General features: G+C 36.1%; 1 protein-coding gene across 1 annotated transcript; it reads right to left on the bottom strand.

Annotated features, from left to right (window-relative positions):
- Nucleotides 1–5,358: 5,358 nt before the first annotated feature.
- On the bottom strand, nucleotides 5,359–9,924 carry LOC134273401 (uncharacterized; the record flags this gene model as incomplete). The annotated part of the gene is made up of 3 exons (XM_062755598.1): nucleotides 9,441–9,924; nucleotides 5,955–6,142; nucleotides 5,359–5,446 (listed from the first exon to the last, which is right to left on the bottom strand). Coding segments are annotated over exons 1-3 (526 nt in total), but the record flags the coding sequence as incomplete, so codon positions are not given.
- Between the last annotated feature and the right edge of the window lie 10,189 nt (nucleotides 9,925–20,113).

The raw sequence follows: 20,113 nt of genomic DNA, 5'->3' as shown, positions 1-20,113 counted from the left end.
AAGTTAAGGCCAAGGTTAAAGTTTTTAAAATAAAGGTCAAACTCCAAGGTCAAGGTCAAAAGGTCTAAGTTCTTAATATCCAATTTAAAAAATGAGTTTAAACTTTCCTTCTTGAAGCTTGTCTGGAAAAATTAAACACTTGATATGTTTATAAGAAATATACATGGAAAGGATACCGAGTATCTGTAACATAATCCTCCATCGTGTTCATGTTCTTCTTCACACTATAACTATAGTCCTGCTGGACACGTTATTACAGGTGACGTAAATATTGTTAATAATGAGGACCTTAGATCACATATATATTTTAAAAGGTCCTAAATATAGGGAACCCCGATCCTTTAAGGGGATAAAGGATGTAGGGTCACGTGACTCAGTTGATTTACGTCATAATTCCTGATAAAATATGTACAAAACGAGATTGAAAACCCAGTACTTATATAATTTTTTGACTGATTGTTTGCGTTCACCATCTAGTATAAAATATCTGAAAACATTCAATATTTCTTGCAAATATTATCAAATTACGGAATAGACAAATCCACTCTGCCGTTTCCCTACTCTGCGGGTCCAGTGCGTCTTTGACGTCATAGTGGATCTCTTAGTTCAGTAATTAAGATCATACACGGTAAAAACGGGTACTATTAAATCATAAAAACGGGCCATAATATGTAAATGGTAGGGTATTTAGTAAATTTCAGAACACAAAAAGTATTTTTACATGGTTGTTAACGGCAAATTTCTGTGGGTTTGTCTTATTTTCGCTTATTCCAGGAATGTGTGACGTCATAGTTGAGTTTTCCTGTACTCGAGAAATGTAAACATGACACGTTTTTCTCATGATCATGACTCGTTTAACTTTTCCCCATGCAATATTGAGCTCAGCTTCACCAATCGATATTTTTTCAGTTAATCAATATAATGACGACCTTCAACTTCGACGTACATTTTTAAATATTGAATGATAGGATTTTTTGCAAATTAATTTTTTTTTAAGGTTTAACTGTCTTAAAACAGTAGTAAATTTCTGTCTCCAGATATGGTGTTACAAAAGAATTTTGCTTTTTCGAATTTTAAACCCTACTCATACTCTAAGATATTTTAAATGACACATTTCCGCTGGTATATTTTTTTTATCTATGGTGAAAAATTTCAATTATCGACCGAGTAATGCACCCAGAAACACGGAGAATAAAAACTCCGCTCAGACAATGTGGGGTATGGTATTTGTCACTCAATGTCTCAGAAATAAGTCTAGAAACCTATTGATATGTCTGCCTTATAGTATGTAGGACATACTAAATAAGATAAATACATAATACGACAAAAATTAAATGACAGGAATTTTTTTCAGCTAAATGTCCTTCATCCCCTTAACTGGCGTAGGGTTTTCATAATTATTATGCATTCCATTGGAAATTACGCCAGATTATGGGCCAGATATAAAAGAGAAGACGTTAACACCTTTTTAGAATAGATTAAATAGCTTTGAACAATTTGAAATAAAAAAAATACCAAATTCAACAACTTAAAAAAATAAGACATTTCAACTTAAATCACAACGGTTTCCCCACGATAAGTGGAAGTCTAGGCTTTTTGATATAATTGACAACTGGTTTTTCAATGAAAATGGAAATCGTAAATTTAATTACTTGTTCATTGATCATTTGCATTATATTGTTGAAACACATTCTGATTACACCAACAAGTACTCTGAAGTTGACATCAAAGAGATGATTGAGTTACTGATTGGTAATGTGGTTTTTGGAGACCAGGTATTCTAACATTCAATTGGAATCCCCATGGGTACTAATTGCGCTACGTTAATAGTAGATCTTTTTTTCTTATTGATATGAAGCAGAATTTGTGCAAAGTCTTATACGTGAAAAGAAGAAAACACTTGTTGTGGCCTTCAACTCGAAATTTAGATATATAGACGACGCATTGTTAATAAACATGGTAATTTCTATTCCTACGTCGATATAATATATCCTGGTGAGATAAAAGATATATCAGAGTCTGACACTGAACTTACGAAATTGTGACTTTCAACGAGACTGCTATGCGTTTATCATGCACTTGACTATCGAATCGTCCGAGATACATAAACTCGGTATGCAGGTGTTGAAGGTATATTTATTCATAAGTAAGGGACATTGACGATAGGAAAGAAATCATCGAGTTTATCATATAGTTTGCTCGTTGGTTTACCAAAAAAGTCTATTTTTCAAGTAAAATATCCCAATATGACACAGATATGTCAGAGTCTGTGGTGACTTTTATTTCAAGATCACTAGGACATAAGCATGGAAATTACTATTGTTTATTGGCAATACGGTGTCGAAATGTCTATATTTCGAGTTGAAGGCCAGAGCAAGTGTTTTCTTCTTTTCACGCATAACATTTTGTACAAATTCTGCTCCAAATAATGTCAAAGTAACTGGGGAGATGGTATGAAGGTGGCAACTTTAAGCTTATTTCTCAGCCAAGCATCAAGAATATTTTTTTACTTTCATCTAGAGATGCCAACGTGTACGTACCCGGTTATCAGAGTACTCGATGAAACGTCCGAGTATCGAATACTTAAACTGCTACACGGTTACTCGGTTGTATTTTTATCCTTTCATCACTTACGTACGGAGTGTATACCGTTATATCTCAGTTGATTCGACACGCAAGAGCATGCTCTAAGTATGTAAAAATTTCTAAGTTGAGGTAAATTATTGACCAACAAGTTCATGAAAGAAGAATATCAGCAGCATCGTTTAAAGTCATCATTTCGAAAGTTCAATGGTCGTTACAATGACCTTATCAGCAAATACAATTTATCATATTGAGTCAAGTGCTGACTGACGTTTTTCTATAAATTGTAAGTCTGTTATTTCTTTACTGAGTTGACAACGGATTTTTCCGTTATTTTCCGATCATGACAAGGAGCACACGGCTGGTGTGACTGGTCGGCAGGGGATGCTCACTTCTCCATGGTACCTGATCCTACCTCTTATGGTACGGAGGTCCGTGTTTGCTCTGCTCCTATTTTGTATTGTTTTATGGATTTTGATATTGAACACTGTCCGTTATCTCCATATCCTTCTTCATTACCCCCTTGCTTGTCGTAAAAGGCGACAAAATGGGGCGGTCCTTCGGATGAGACTGTGTAAACCGAGGCCCCGTGTCACAGCAGGTGTGGCACGATAAAGATTCCTCCCTGTTTAAAGACCGTAAGTGCCGAGCATAAGCCTAAATTTGCAGCCCTTCACCGGCAAATGTGACGACTCCATATAAGTGAAATATTCTGGAGAGGGACAGTTAAACAGTATACAATCAATCAATAAATCATTTCTAAAGGACGTTGCTCTTTTTTGTAAAAAAAGAAAGGAAATATGTTCGTTTGTATCCAGTTTAAGACCACAAGCTATAATGATTGTTATGTAAAAGGGACTAAATAACGAAACTTTATAGACTACAGTCATTATGAGATGCACAGATGCTAATTTTACAAGTATGCATGTGCTAACATTGTAAATGGGATGAATCTAATCTCTTCAAAGACATTCCCTGTTTCATATTAAAATTTTAGAGACTTACCAAACAGGTAAAGCAGGCGCAGATCCAGATTATTTTTACCATAGGGGGTCCACCCCAGTCCAAAAAATAAAAGAAAATCCTACCCTGGAATTTCTTAAGAGAAAAAAAATAAGTGTTTAAAAAATTAATGTTAACTCACCAAACGGTTATCAACCTATTTTTTGTGTGTTTTTGTGGGAGAATGTGTGTGGGTACGTGTGAAGGGTGTCAAACGGGGACAGGGGTTAGAGACTGTCAAAGTGGGGACTTCTTAATTTTTAATATGTCATTGTCTTTTGACTTAAAATATTAATCACCATGTAACCCTGATGACAAATATAATGAGAACATATCAATATCTTTAAATTTAAGCTAAGCACATTTCACAGCACAAACGGGGACCTATTTCACACTCATTATTATTCACACACCAGTTCTTGTTTTATTGTATCTAAACGGGGACATTTTCCAAAACGAATAAAATCCTCTCTTTTGTGCCTTTTATTCACTCATTACCACCGTTCTCATCACTGATTAAGACCCTGTCTCTATAGGCACTTGAATGCTTAATATTTTAAATCAAATATGGAAATAACGAACAGTTATTGCATGACGAAAATATAATGTAATATATTTTTTAATTTTTCTTCTCAATTAATTTTGAAATTTAGGAATCTGTCTTAATTTATCAATTTGGCATCACTGACTTCTTCGTCGCATTGGCATGATTAATGGAATTTGAATATGGTGATTGCAACATAGTTCGCAAAATTCAAAGCTACTTGTTTTATTTATATGATTTTTCCAAATTGTTTGTCTCAGAATTAGAGTATTGAACAAGAAAAATTATTGTCATTTGACATTCTTACAATTATAAAAATATAACACAAGGTCTGAAGGGGGCGCTGAAAATACCAATCCAAAAAATGACCAATTTCAAAATGTAAGGAAAAATTTATCTTGACCTTTTCATAATGGTTCATATTGAATATAATCAATAAACACTTTAAACTCAAATTCAATGTATTTATGTATACGCTTCGTTACAGAATCGGTGTACGACGACTTCTTTAAAATATTTACATTACATTGCATCTTTGATCAGGTTCTTTTATTAAAAAAGCATTAACTAAAAAATCTTTCAAAGCAAAGACAATCATTCGTTTTTTTTTTTTTGTTTTACGCAGAAAAACGATGATCCGGAAGTATTATACTTGTGCAGTATTTTTAATGGCACAAAATGTTTATGAATACATTTCACTAAAGTCAAATAATTTTATTTTTTTATAAAAATATACAAATGAACTAAATTAAGTCAGGAGTGAACTAAATTAAGTCAGGAGTCAAATATGTTTTCCACAACCGTTGCTTAAATTAATAGAATATTTTTCCGAAAAAATAACAAAACATGTTTCTTGGATGATAAAGGCCACAGCTTTAATAATTGTTTCAATGACAAATGTCAGACAAGCATTTAACAATCATTGGGTGCCACACACCTAAATTGATAACGAGCGTTATGGCACCTCGCCTTCTAGGGTAATCCATAGCAAGGCGTAACAATATGTATAAATCGACTCCTAGGGTACCCTTTAGCGAGTCAGCTGGGATATGTAATTGCCTCCTAGGGGATTCCTTAGCGAGGCACCTGTTATACTGAACAGGTAAGCCCACTATACTGAGTAGGGCAAAGATGACCACCCGTTATACTGAACAGGTAAGCCCACTATACTGAGTAGGGCAAAAATAACCACCCGTTATACCGAACGGGGTACGAGGTTACTGTTATACCGAACAGATCCCTCACACAAGCTCCTAGTGCACTCCATAGCAAGCTTGTATTGGCTCCTAGGGTAGCCTTAGCGAGCCACAACATGCTCTACAAATCATGTAAAATAGATAATCATACATAAACAATAATTAATATAATGATGACAAATGTCTCTGCTTGTCTGACATATCCGCCACTCAGAGATGTCTATACATCTCTGCCACCCAACAAATAAAATTTAAGAGGAGATAAAAGCTTCTATGGCTGATTGAAAAGTGTTTGTTATAATTGCATTTCCCACGTCAGACATATGGACTCCGTCAGCGCGGTAAAGCCCCTCCTCCGAAAACTCTAGATCAGGGTGATTAATAACACTGCCGTTTACTGATGCGACCGCCCTACGAGCAGATCTATTAACTCGTTTTCGCTTCCGTTCGACAGAACATATGTCACGACCCCCTATCCATTTCCGGCGCGGGAGTATATCAGACCATATCATTTTACAACTTGGTAATCTGTTTGTCATTAAACATATATCGTGCTCTATTCTGGTACATAACACCTCGCTTTTAATTGAAGTGATATCATTCCCCCCAAGGTGTATAATTAAATATGCGGGAGGGGGACATTTTGTTAACTTTTGCTCCATCGAGTCAATAAGATCCCCCCATTTCATGCCCCTTTTGCCAATCCAGGTTACCTGAACGCCTAAATTTTCCAAGCGTAAGTTAGTAGTCAGATTTGTAGCCGCCCATCTACATGCCCAGTAAACAATTGAAGATCCAACAATCCATACATGGTGTTCTAAAGAAGCAATAAATAATATGGTAAATACAATTCATCTACAAAGCTCACATCATATCTAATCTGATATACTTTAGGAATGCGCTTGATTTCCAGCGTCCCAGTAATTGGATTTTGTCATGTGATACCCCTTTCAAGGCAAGGCACGTTGCACCTCCAATTCTAAACGAATATGATTTGTAAGCAGAAATTGGGTGATTAATTTTGGAAAGGGTTTTTCTTAGGACGGCGTTAAACTGATATCTAGTTAGCGGGGATTTATTGCTTTGCACAAATAATGAACCCTCAACAAGTGGTCTCACTGAAAGAAATTTTTTCAAGTTATTTACTGGGCAAATGTTTCCTTGATGAATAGACGGTAATAAAATATTGATACCTTTTCCTGTTTGATCAGTTTTAGAGAATCTTACAGAAATAGAGGCGCAAGTAACGCTCTTTGACGTACAAAATTTTATATCCTTAATAGTTAAGGGTACATGGGCACAATGCTCCGAGGTATACACTAACTCCCCTACCCTAAATAGGCCGTAAAAGGCCAAGGTAAAAACTGATCTAAACAAGAATGTTTCATATTCCGAATAACACACTTGATTTAGAGCGCCACAGATCTTAACGAGAAGCTCCTCCGAAATAGGTGCTCTGTGGTCTTTCGTTCTATTTAATCTTCGCAACCCTTCCAAAGCTTTCCTAACTATGAATAACTCTGCCGGGTCGGTCCATTGTCTCAGTTTGTGTACATAGCTAATACCCGAAATAAGGATGAAACTGTTGAAGCTGCTGAGCCCTTGCCTGAGTGATATGCTATAAATAACAGAATATGGTTTGAAGGGACTGGCCATTTATCAGGTAGTTTTGTCAATATTCTGAAATCTTTAAAATTCTTTAAAGCTTGTAAGTATACAGCCCTGTTGTTTGCTGAAATGCTTGCATCTAACAATCGAGTGATTTCGTCTCGAAAATAGTCCAAACTGCCTCTGGAAATGGTGTCGGCTGACTGTCTGCGTCCGGAACCAACTTGTGAAATCGCTGAAATTGTAAACGTGACAAACTGTCCGTCAATGAATTCTGAACGCCCGAGACGTGCTGCGCTTTAAATGAAATGTTCAACTGCAAGCATTTTAGAACGAATTTGCGCAACATGATCATTACTAATTCTGATTTTGATGTCATCGAATTCACAATATGTACCACTGATTGATTATCAGATCTAAATAAAACTTTTTTGTTTCGCAGCTTTTCCCCCCATAAAATTACTGAAACAAGCAAGGGAAAAAATTCCAACACGGTGATATCATTAGTATAGCCCTTATTGAACCAAAACTCTGGCCATACCCCGTAGGTCCATGCACCGCTAAAATAAATTCCCAAACCATTTCCTCGACGTGCCGAGCTATCTGAAAAAAGTTCTAAATCTATGTTAGATACCCAAAACTTTTCTTGGAATACCACAAAACCGTTAAATTTGTCAAAAAAATCCAGCCATACAAGTAAATCCGCTTTTATCTCTTTTGTTACTCTTAAATGATGATAGGGTTGAGACAAACCACGTGTTGCATTTGACAGCCGCCTGCAGAAAGTGCGACCTGGAGGAATTGCTCTGCAGGCAAAATTTAGATATCCTATTAGAGATTGCATGGTTTTCAAGTTCGTTTTCGATTTCTTCAATATGCCTTCGATAGTCATGCTGATTTCATTCACCTTTTCTTCCGGCAACCTGACCTGCATTTTTTGCGTATCAATTTCAAGCCCAAGAAAAGTAATAACCTCTTGTGGACCCTCGCTTTTTTCCCATGCTTTTGGGACCCCTAATTCTTGACAGGCCTGTATGATAGTTTCTACTATCATTTGACACTCGTCTGCCGTATAACCCCCGAACAAGAAATCGTCTAAGTAGTGTAGGACTTCTCTAGAAGAAGCTCGCTCGCGCACAAGCCACTCTAGAAACGAGGAAATTTTTTCGAATGTAGCGCACGATATAGAACACCCAAAGGGGAGGCATTTGTCAAAATAATAACAGCCGTCAAACTTGAAACCCAGAAGTTCAAAATCACCGGGCCAAATGGGCATTAATCTGAAAGCGCTTTTGGTATCCGATTTGGCTAGGTAAGATCCGCGCCCAACACGTTGAACCATGCTAATGGCCTCGTCAAATTTTGTGTAATTGACAGAACAAAGCTCTTCGTCAATAAAATCGTTGACGGAATTATTGGTAGGGTATGAGAGGTGATGAATTACCCTGAATTCCCCCTCCGCTTTCTTGGGCACTACTCCCAGTGGCGAAACTCGCAAATTTGACATAGGTCGTGATTTAAATGGGCCAGCCATCCTTCCTTTATCAATTTCTTTTTTGATATTGACTCTAGCGACATCTGCATGTTTATAAAAAGAGGGCAAATTAGGTGCTTTTGTTTTTTCTCGAGGACCCCGGTAATGCAATCGAAAACCAAATTGAAAACCATTCATAAGTTCTTTTGCTACTTCTAAATTCGGATAATTTGTAAGAAAAAAATTTTTAAACTGCAGTGTTTATAGGGGAATTTGCTAATTTAAAGTTTTTGACCTTTATTGGTTGCAGCGGTGCTGTTTGAGGCTTTTGAGGTACGAAAAGTATCATTTTTTGCACAACTCGATTTTGGGTGCTTTCCTTTACAAAGAGAACATAGATGCGCAAATTTGCAATTGGCTGTAATGCAACGACCTCTATTGTAACCAAAGCATACACCAGTTTGGTTTGGTGTGTGCGATGCAGCGAGGCTAGGTTCCGGCCTGGGTGGGACAGCGATCAAACGTAGCCATAAATCAGGATTTTATTTTGCCCAATTTTGGTAAGATATTGCTTGACGAACTCTTAATTGCTCGTCGTAATTTCTCCATCCCATGCCCGGAAATTTCCTCGCTGCATCGCGAATGACAAACATATATTGAACCAATTCGGCTGCCCTCACTGGGTGCATTTGAATATATATGTGCATATATAACAGAAAAGCATCAGTCCATCTATCGATGGTTGTTATCTTCTCATTCAAAACTTTGGGCTTAGCCTCGAGTTCCCCCTTATCATTTAAGACAAAATTACTACCCGCAGCGAACTGCTGCAGTTCAGCGCTTCCCTTTGTAAGCAGGGCTAAGTTTATATAGTTCCCCGCCCAATTTTTTTGTTTTAAAGCCATTGGAACATGGGCACCTATATCGTCCCCAGCTTAAACCACCATGTTTGGCATCGCCCCGAAATTGTCTGCCGTTGACAGGGCAGCTTCCTCCGGGACAGGCCACGAAGTAGAGAAATCTAATTGCCTACCCGTATGGTTGGTACCGAGCGGCACATGCTCCTCCGCCATTCCCGTGGAGGCTTGAATATTTTCCTCCCAGCCCTGGGTACTTGTACCAATCCCCTCGGTCTCAGGGGCTGCCCTGGTGTCGGCGTGGTGGACAGCGGTTAGGTTTCTCCTCCCCCCTCTGTCCTGCTGCCGCCTGGCTCCCTTGGTCCGCCTGCTTGCCTTGGTGGACTTGGCAGTGGCTTGGGACTTTCTGGCTCTAATGGGTGGCATGATTTTTTGATTTTGCTGAACCGCTCTCGGAGGCTTTAAGTACTTTAAAACAATTATCAAAAGTGCAGAAACGCTGGGAAAGCTATCGAGCAAGAGGAGGAAAACGCCACGTGCGCCCCTCTTTTATTCTCGCGGCAATCGGGGGAAAGTGTCAAAAGACCTACCCCCCTGTGTTTTTCGGAAATCAATTAAATGCGTTTAATTAGCAATTGCTTTAAACGACCTTATAAAAGAAAATTTAAAGGACATTTCAGTTGCGACTGTTGCAAATAGGGTACTTTAAACCAATTAACTTTTTGCAAAATCATCTGATTGCTTTAGATATGTATACTGTACTGTAAGGGCGGGTTCGAGCACCCTCGTCCTCATTGTTAAAAAATATTTCAGAAAGAAGACACTTGTGTTGTAGAGTTGCATTTCCCCCATAGCCAACCCCCAACTGCCCCATAGGGAATCGTACTCTAGAGCAGAATTTCCCTCCAAGGGGAATTCACACACCAGAGCCAAATTGCTCCTTGAAGTTCTCTCTTTCTCAGAGTAGGATCCCCCATGCCTTGTCATATAGAGAGTAAATATAAACCACAGCCGCATTATAATAAAATAAATAACAGACTTTTGAATGGTAAATGAGTGTTTTTCTACTTATATACAATTAGGACGTATATAATTCAAATCATCAACCAAAATATTTAGTTTTCAAAAGAAACGCAAATCTCCCCAGATTAGATGTATTAACACCTTTAATGGCTCAGCGGTAGATGTATTTTTAATGTTCTTTTTGACAAGGCTATTTAAAGATTTTTCATAGAAAGTCATTTAATTATGCATACTTTTTATTACTTATATTTTGCTTGAATCCTATGACCGGAAGAATTGTTTGAGTTCGTATCATGTGAAAACGAATTAATTATTTCATAAATAGTTAGTTATCTCCTTTTATTTTAAACGTCTACTGATTTTTTCCTCTATAAAAGTTTCGCAGTAAATGTGAATTATTCCCTAGAAGTCTCTGCGAATGGACTTCTCCCCGTGAGATAGTTAAATGATCTAATCCCTGCTTCGGAAGTTAATTCCCTGGTTATCTGTTATCTCTAAATTTTACTTTTGTTTCGGTTCTAATATGTTAAGGGGCTAATCCTCTTGCGTTAGTCTGGAAGCTAATCCCCAGTCATTCGTAATCCTTTATTTTTAAATACTTTTATGTCGGTATAATAACATAGTGAACAAGAGGCCCACGGGCCTTATAGGTCACCTGAGTATCATGTAACAACTTTCCAGCGATTGTATTTGGTTCGTTTTTTAATCCAAAAGAAATGAAATTCACAAATTTTGAAAGAGGCACAACTGCTTATCAAGGGGCAGATTTCAAAGCATTAATTTATTTTCAGTCAAAGTACCCCCCTGGTACTCCTGACCCAGCGGCCCTGAAATTATCTATTTTGAAAGAGGCCCCTTTCTTCATTATAAGGCCAGCATTTTTTTATGTTTAGGTTTAGTTATGAACATGAGAATAAAAAAGTACTGAAGGAGAAAGAAATAAAAATTTTTTGGTAAATCAATTATCAACATTTGTACATTCTTTTTTATGCTATCTTAACAGGCTCCTTACCACTGGACAAGTAATGCTTATAAATAGGAAAGTAGAACATTTAATTGCTTATTTCATCATCTGCCAGTTTGGGCCAGTTATATAAATTTTGTGATGTTGGTCAAAATATATTTTTTAAAAATCAATTCTTTAAAAGTCTTTCAATATATCTTCATTTTTTAAAAATGTGTTAGGTGAATGTGTAGACATTGTTCTAAAACTTACTTGATGCCTAAAACTATAATTCCTATCATAAAACAGACAGGGAGTATTGGGGAGTAGGGTGATACAAATGATACTACATGTCTGTATATATTTGTATATTCTTGCCTTTTAATAGTTGATTTTTTTTTATTTCTTCAGGTTATTGTTTATTTCTTCCTCAAATGGACTTTAACTTCTCCCATAGTTTTATTCATTACATCTGATGCATAAGCAACCCTTTTCTGAAGAATGATGCTTAGACTGTAAGCTATAACAGAGACCTAAACAATGTCGCTGGCAATATGCAATAGCTACCACGGGCAGCTTAAAACCTGGGGGAGGAAAATAATTTACAGACACTGTCTGTGACAGATACTTTTAAAACAAATACATAATTATCTCACCAGCATGTCATTGTGCAACAAAGTCGTCAGCATTTTATTTGTCCTTTGAACGGGTGAAACGTTTTGAATGGCACTCGTATCGATGAATTTTACACTAAACCAAGCTATCTTCTATTTCTCAGATCTAGCTTTATTTACCCGCCGTTTCATCTACCGGAAGTGCGAGTTCGTAAATTTGAAATCTCGATCCCGACTTAAATTTGACATCGGAAAGAATTTTTTTTTATTTTTTTCTGAAAATTCAAAACCTTGAGCGGAGGTTTTGTAAAACTGAAAATAAAATAAATCCTGGCCTTAAATATGTAATTATATCATTAGCATATTAACCAGGAGCAAAGGATAAGATGTTCAAAGAATTCATGCATTTCACTATATAATCATTAGAGCCCCACCCTAAAACAAGAACCCCTGACCCTGGGGCCATAAAATTCACAATTTTGGTAGAGGCACTCTTGCTCATCATAACTATTACTTAGTTAGTTAATTTAATACCCAGGAGAAGAGAAGAAGATTTTCAAAGAATTCATGTATTTTCACTATATAATCAATAGAGCCCTGCCCTAACACCAGAACCCCTGACCCTGGGGCCATAAAATTCACAAATCTGGAAGAGGCACTCTTGCTCATCATAACTATGTACTTAGTTGGTTTATTTCATACCCAGGAGCAGAGAAGAAGATTTTCAAAGAAATAATGCATTTTCACTACCTACTTATTTAGCCCCGCCCTAGCACTAGAACCCCTGACCCCTGGGCCATGAATTTCACAATTTTGGTAGAGGACTCATTGCTGATTACAATCATGCAAACAGTTTGACTGCTTGATGTCCAGGAGTAAAGAAGAAGATTTTTAAAGATTGCATTAATTTTAGTGGTTTTGGCCCCACCCCTCAGGCCCCAGGGGGGCAGGGATCATGAAATTCACAATTTTTGTTCCCCTTCACCCATAGATGCTTTGTGCCAAATTTGGTTGAAATTGGTTCAGTGGTTGCAGAGAAGAAGCTGAAAATGTTCAAATGTTAACGCACGACGCACGACGCACGACGCACAACGCACGACGACGGACGAAAACGGATAGCAATAGGTCACCTGAGTTTACTCAGGTGACCTAAAAAGTATATAATTGGTGAGTTAGCAAGATTCTAGTTCCCCTTGACCAGGACTATTTCCCGAGACACAGCAACTATTATCCGCTGACTAGTGAAACCTAAAGCGTAGCAACAATCAATTCTGCTTGATGACGGTGATATTATAAAAAAAGATATTGATTGTGCAGAATACATGCGCGCAAGGTTCATTATACCCCCGCATAAAAAGTGGGAGGGTATATATAAAAAATGGTAAGCCCGTCCGTCCGTCTGTACGTCCGTCTGTTACGCTTTGGGGTACCCATTTCTTATCTGCAACTCCTCTCATATACCACTGAAGGAAATTTAATGCAACTTTCATAGAATCTTTAGTACATATTGCCATTGTGCACCTCCTATTGTACTTTTTCATCTGACATATATTTTGGATTTTCCAGAGCAAAACATGCATATTGCCATTATATTCATATGGGAGGCGGGGGTATTATTAAGTGAGCTCATTGCTCACAGTACCTCTAGTTGTAATATGTTTTCATAGAATATTAAGAATATTATAATGCATAAAGCATGTAGTTAAATGCTACTTTGGAATTTTCACCCTTCGAAATCTTTGGCAACTTTTTGCTGCGCCTTAGTTGACAATGGTTTTCTTTGAGTGAGATGATCCTTTACCGCGGGTTTGAGACCGTATAAACCGAAGTCCCGTGTCGCAGTAGGTGCTGGCACACAAAAAGATCCCTCACTGCTCAATGACCCTGGTTACCGATTGTAGGGCAAAGTTTGAAGCTCTCCACCGGAAAGTGGTGGCGTACGTCTACATATGAGTGAAAAGTTCTCCAGGGGAATCAATCAATCAATTTCATGCAGTATATAATAACAGGTGTGTTATCATTTTAAGGACAGATGATACAAACAAAATCTGATCGTATAAATGGGAATCTTTTCTTGGATCTTTTTTGGTTGTAAATGATAAAAAAATGTAAATGATAAAAAACAACATTGGCAGACCCACTTCAGCACCAGCAACAAATCAATCAATCAGTTCAGCAATGATATAAAACGTACCATCCCGGGCAATTCGCGGACAGTTAATTAATTAATCATTCCTGTATATACAAGTTACATAATCATTTCAATACAAAATGCAGTTTTCATTTCAATACAAAATGCATTTTGCATTTCAATACCAATTGCAGTTTTCATTTCAATACCTAATGCAGTTTTCATTTCAATACCAAATGCAGTTTTCATTTCAAAACCAAATGCAATTTTTATAAGTCACAAAGCAATGCAGTTCCCATCAGCACAAAATATTGACTCAAATGTTAATCAGTATTCAACTCATTTCACATTAATTAAAATATATATAAATATCAGTTGACTTTATTGTGCGCAAACGTGCGCCTATGCCACGACGCTCCAGGATTGATCTTTTCTTCTTTAGGACTCCTTGCCTCTCGATACTCATCTTGATTGCACCAGTCCATGTATATCAATACAGGCTACGACCATATGACCTACAATTTAAATCACAGAGCAGTATCTTTGGCCCAAACAAATAAATTCTAAATAACAGTACATAATCGTCATCAGCTGATCTCGAATAACACAACATATCTTATCCTAAACTCTTCATACACCTAGAATGAGTTTACATCTTTTAAAATGGGATGGGAGGGTGGGCAATAATAAGTTTTTACCAGTAAATTTGTTGTATTTTTACCAATTTATCACTGTTTATTCTCTCGATGGATTTTTGCCTGTTTCCTGTTCAGCAACCGGATATAAGAGGGAGCTTCGAACCCGATTTAATAATGGAATCCCTATACCATTCATTGAACCCGATTTCTTTTCTCATAAAATAAATGCATCTATTTTTGATAATCAAATAGATGTGACGCGCCAAGCAAAAACCTCCCTTATCTCTATTATGACGTAACTTCAAAAGACGCGTCTAAAGTCAACAAGGTAAAAGCGACGTAAAAACGTCCAAAGTAGAACAAGGGAATGATGTTTTATTTATATGCTAAGACAGATTCTTGGATGTAATTTGATGTAGATTATTCATTAAGAACTTAATCTCCGCCAAGTGTCTGTGTGATCTTTCCTTTTCACAATTAAGTTTGTATTTTTTTAAAGATTTCCAGAGGTGGCTGAAAAATTCCCGTAAGTCCGCTTTTAAAATGAGGTTTGTTTGCCCTCTCCCTATTCGGGTTAAAAAATTGTTACTGTTGAAAAAGATTTCTGAAATTAAAAAAAAAGTTGTTGATAGGATGAGAAAATTCCGGAAGGAATAACTTGGGAGTTTTAAAAAGATTCTAGTCGGTTCATTTTAAAAGGTCAAACAAACAAGTTTTTAAGGATAGTTTTTTTAATCCAATGTCCAGCAGTTTTATCGATCGTTATGCACATGCAAGAAAAATTTAACAGGAGCAGTTAACTAATGTATTTTTTTCAAATAGCGATGCAATGAAAATTGACCTGAATTTACCTCTCTTTTATTCATGGAATGAATTTAACAGTTAACGGCAGCCGTTTATATAAATAAAACGTGAACTGTTATTGATAAAAAGTTAAGTTTAGTTTTTTTTTAAGTATTCTCTTGTTCTCTAAAGATACGACCCAGGTTTGATTTGGACACTTCGTCCGAAATTAGTTTTAGCTGTTGATTTAAAATGAATACTTGAAGACAGACCTTTTAAGCTTCTCAATTTATTTTATTGTTGAACACCTTCTCATGTTGTACAGAAAAGGTAGAAAAAATTCGTCCCCCTCCCTTTCTAGTGTGGCACGTCTGCTCTATTTCTTTAGATACTTCATGCAAATTTTGTCTTGTATATACGGATGCTCTCATACATTGTAAGTTACAGTTCCACTTTCTAAGATATTGTATGATTGAGAATTAAACAGATCGACCTTTTCATAATCTGATTGATGAGGTTATACACAATACACCGAATAAAAAGTGGCAAACATGATACATAGTTAAAATGTTAGAATTAATACAAATTGTTGCAAATTCATACAAATTGTTTGAACACTTTTAAACACGGGGACGTAGCAACCGGGGGGCCTGCCCCCCCCCCACCCCCCCACTTTATAACCATAATATAGTGATATCGAGGATTGTAGGGAAAAATTGGAAGTGATAGTAAGTTGGCTTTGAAAAAGTTAGCCTACAAACTTTTAACAATGTTAATATTTTTTTTTTCCTTCGAAAGTTCCATTGAACATGAGTACATGTAGATGTATGGGCAGTTTAAGGCAAAATTAGAACGGTACAAATCTGCCCAAAATATGTTAATCCGTGGTAGTATGCCTATATTTTTAAATGATATATGGAAGTTGGAGGATATAAATATCTCAATAAATTTTACTTAAGTCAAAGATCAAAACGTTCTATATTCTAAGATAAAGGGTTTTTTGAACATAAATACGTGTTGGTCAGCTTGAAATATTGCGTGCTTGATCAGCTAACCTATTCATTCAGCTTCTCTTGTATCAAAAAATAATGTATAAATTATAACAATTGATTATTTTTTTTTTTTAAAAAAAGGATCAAAAGTTAAAGTTAAAGATTATGCCTTGGTCTTGTTTAATTAATTAGATAATCAATTAAACGTGAATGTCCATAGCTGAAACCCCCCCCCTCCTCTCCCGTTTACGATGATCGAAGAATATTAAGAATGTTTGACCCGTTCTCTTACTTTCTGTTGCTATTTTTAACATGCCTGTTTTAACATATTATCACGATTTCTAAAAATATAAACTTTATTTTAGACTTTATTTTCAATTTCATATTTTTGCCATATTTTATTTCTTACAATATATTTCGTGAATCTAATTGGTAAAATTAAGAGTGACACTTTTAGACTCTTGATCAGTAATTACAAAGAGACAGAGTGCTATGTCTCAAGAATTGTTATTCTCTTATAACAACATTGTGTAATTATCGGTTTTTCCTGTCCAAACGGTAACCGTCCAAACATCAAAGAATCATTAAGTATATTTAATTACTGTATACCTGTGAACCTTTCAATCATTTTTCTGTCATTTATTTACTCAGTATGTACATTCTTATAAATAATCATGTATAATTTCAATCTTTAGTCTGGAATAAACGAGGGCCAGCCTCGGCCACGTCCGACTCGTTAGGACTCCGGGTCCGGAGCCACTTCGGCCATATCCGACTCGATCATTTTTATATGTCCGTTTGTTGATTTATATAAACTGTTGCCATCGCTGTGACTCAGCTAATAAATACGGAATCCTTCATCATTTATTTTATCTCTGGAATTGAATATTGGTAGACCTTCGGGAATACGGCACACCTATACTTCGTTTTTACTTTACGGCCACACAGCGCCTCTACCTTATACCTCGTACCCTCTACGCCAACATTCCCTCACCTCGTTAGTTCTGCAAATAACGGATGCAGTTCCAGACGAAACCTTAGTACCGTCCAAATCTACACAGTCACAATATACTAAAATGCAACTGGCATTTAATATGATTAAAATAAATCATAATGTGTGCATGTACTTTCTCAAGGAAGGTAACAGTGAAGCTTAGTACATGCCTTAAATTCTATGTCTAGAAATGAAGTTGTGGAGTGTACGTGTCATTTGTGGAATTCATATATATTTTAGTATTGTGGTTTTTTATTCGGCTTACATAAAATGGTCGGTTAAAAAATTAATTCATGATTAATTTCATACAAAAAATTTGCAGATTTTATACATCTAGCAAGATTTATAAATACATATATTTTACAATATGTATTGGATGGAAATGGGTGTAATATTCTGATTCACTGAAAAGTATGCAGACGCATTTAGTTACAAAAATAATTCTAAATTATATTTATTTTCAATAATTTAAATATAAAATAGAAAACGGAAGGCCAGGAAAAATGAATCAAATGTTAAAAAATTACCAAGAATTCACGATTGAATACTTTAAAATTTGATGCACTTAATTTTTATCGATTTGATTTAAACACGCATTTATTGAATTATACAAACGGATTGGAAACTAGTTTGACAACTTTCAAGTTTTTCTTGTAAATTAAAGACTGATTTCATAACGACATCCAAAGAAGAAAAGGATAAAACTTTACTTCAAGAGACAAATTCAATTTATTCTTGGGTGCAGACTATCTTTTCAATAAGCCAGTCTAGCGCTATGTTGAGATCTGTATTTTAATCAGATTGTTAAAACATGAACTATGACAATACTTTCTATCTATTCTGTGAATTGCATATACTTTTAATGCCCCTGGGGGGGGGGGGGTTGAAATGGCTGTCTCGAGTTTCTTTTAAGAAAAATTGATAATGTAACAGAGACAATTAAGTGCCTCTGCTTAATTGGGATTGAACCCGAGACCTCTGTGCTAGACCAAGATAGAAGGAAGCCGTACGTGTGTCGTTTGTACTACCACAATGTACTACCACAATGTATTTTGTTAATCCAAATGTTGCTTATTTTCTTTAACTATTGCAGTGATGGAGATTTCTGCCATTTTACTGTATTAAAAAGTCATAAATTGGAAGAAACCCTTGAGGAAGATAAGAGTTTTGATTTTGTCTTGTGCTTTGTTTTTTTCCCCTTGACGATCATTTCGGTCCACACCCCCACCCCCCCCCCCCAACCCCCCGTCTTTCATTTCTCAAAGATATACTTTAGAAGGTTTATTTTCTATTATTACGATGAAAAAATCTTAATTGTCGATACTTTAAAGGGAATAAAATCAAGAGTTTAATAATATAAATAACTTCAAATTATTATATAGCTTTACGTTATTTTACGATTTTACGCTATGAAAATTCATGCAGTTACGCACGCGTACATGTACACTGTACGTCAAAGTAAATATACTTGTATTCCGTCTTTGTCATGCGACATTTTATACATTTATATACAGAAATATATGTCATGTTATACATCAAATGAAAGAGAAAGAAAAACCCTACAAGAATCGATAAAAAACTGAAAATGTTAAAATTCTTCGTTAAGGGAGGTTTTTGCTTGGCGCGTCACAGATGTTATTATTTATACAGAGAAAATTAACAACACTAAAATTATCTATTATTTATTTGTATGTGGCGAGTACTGTCGTGGCAAAAATATTCGTGGGTCGCCGAGCAAATCAAAACAACATTGGCAGACCCACTTCAGCATCAGCAACAAATCAATCAACAAATCAATCAATCAGTTCAGCAATGATATAAAACGTACCATTTCGGGCAATCCGCGGACAGTTAATTAATTAATCATTCCTGTATATACAACTTACATAATCATTTAAATACAAAATGCAGTTATTATTTTAATACTAAATGCAGTTTTCATTTCAATACCAATTGCAGTTTTCATTTCAATACCAAATGTAGTTTTCATTTCAATACCAAGTGCAGTTTTCATTTCAATACCAAATGCAATTTTTATAAGTCACAAAGCAATGCAGTTCCCATCAGCACAAAATATTGACTCAAATGTTAATCAGTATTCAACTCATTTCACATTAATAAAACTTTATATAAATATCAGTTGACTTCAGTGTGCGCAAACGCTAAATGGCTGCAAACGAGTAAACGTTTGCAGTCACCCCACAACGGAGCACAAAGTCAACTGACCCACGACAATACTCAAGCCCCCTAGTTATTTCCTTTTGGATAGACTGTTCCTAATTTTAGAATAAAGTATTCCAGACCCCCCTGAATTGTGTTAAGCAATACTGAATTACCCATGTCAGTGAGGTGACACCGTCTTTCGACAAAAAGAGGGATATATCGCGCAGGAGTTCTGGATATTTTATATAGCACCCCCCCCCCCCAAACTAAGGACATGTTTAGCAATTGCTCTATTAAAGCGAACTCGGGTTCTTTCCATTGCTTCATGATTCTGAGAGTACCTCCACTCTAACCTTGGAAGGACCTCAGACCATATGAATTTAGAATTGGGGAAGTGATGTATCAATGCTTTCAAGTCATTTTTTGTTTCATGGATAAGTTTACACACATTTTTATCTTTCCTACCTAAATCATTTCCTCCACAATGATTCAAAATAAACTGTGGTGGCAATTCTACTCCCTTCAGACAAAACAGTTTCATTTTCAAGTCAACAATCTTTAATCCAGA

The sequence above is a fragment of the Saccostrea cucullata genome, unplaced genomic scaffold (assembly GCF_032062105.1).
Source record: "Saccostrea cucullata isolate Sc308-1 unplaced genomic scaffold, CSIRO_AGI_Scuc_v1 ctg8095, whole genome shotgun sequence".
In the NCBI taxonomy this organism is placed as follows: domain Eukaryota; kingdom Metazoa; phylum Mollusca; class Bivalvia; order Ostreida; family Ostreidae; genus Saccostrea; species Saccostrea cuccullata.
The sequence above is the reverse complement of the archived record's forward strand: the minus strand, read 5'-3'. Positions and strand labels throughout refer to the sequence as shown.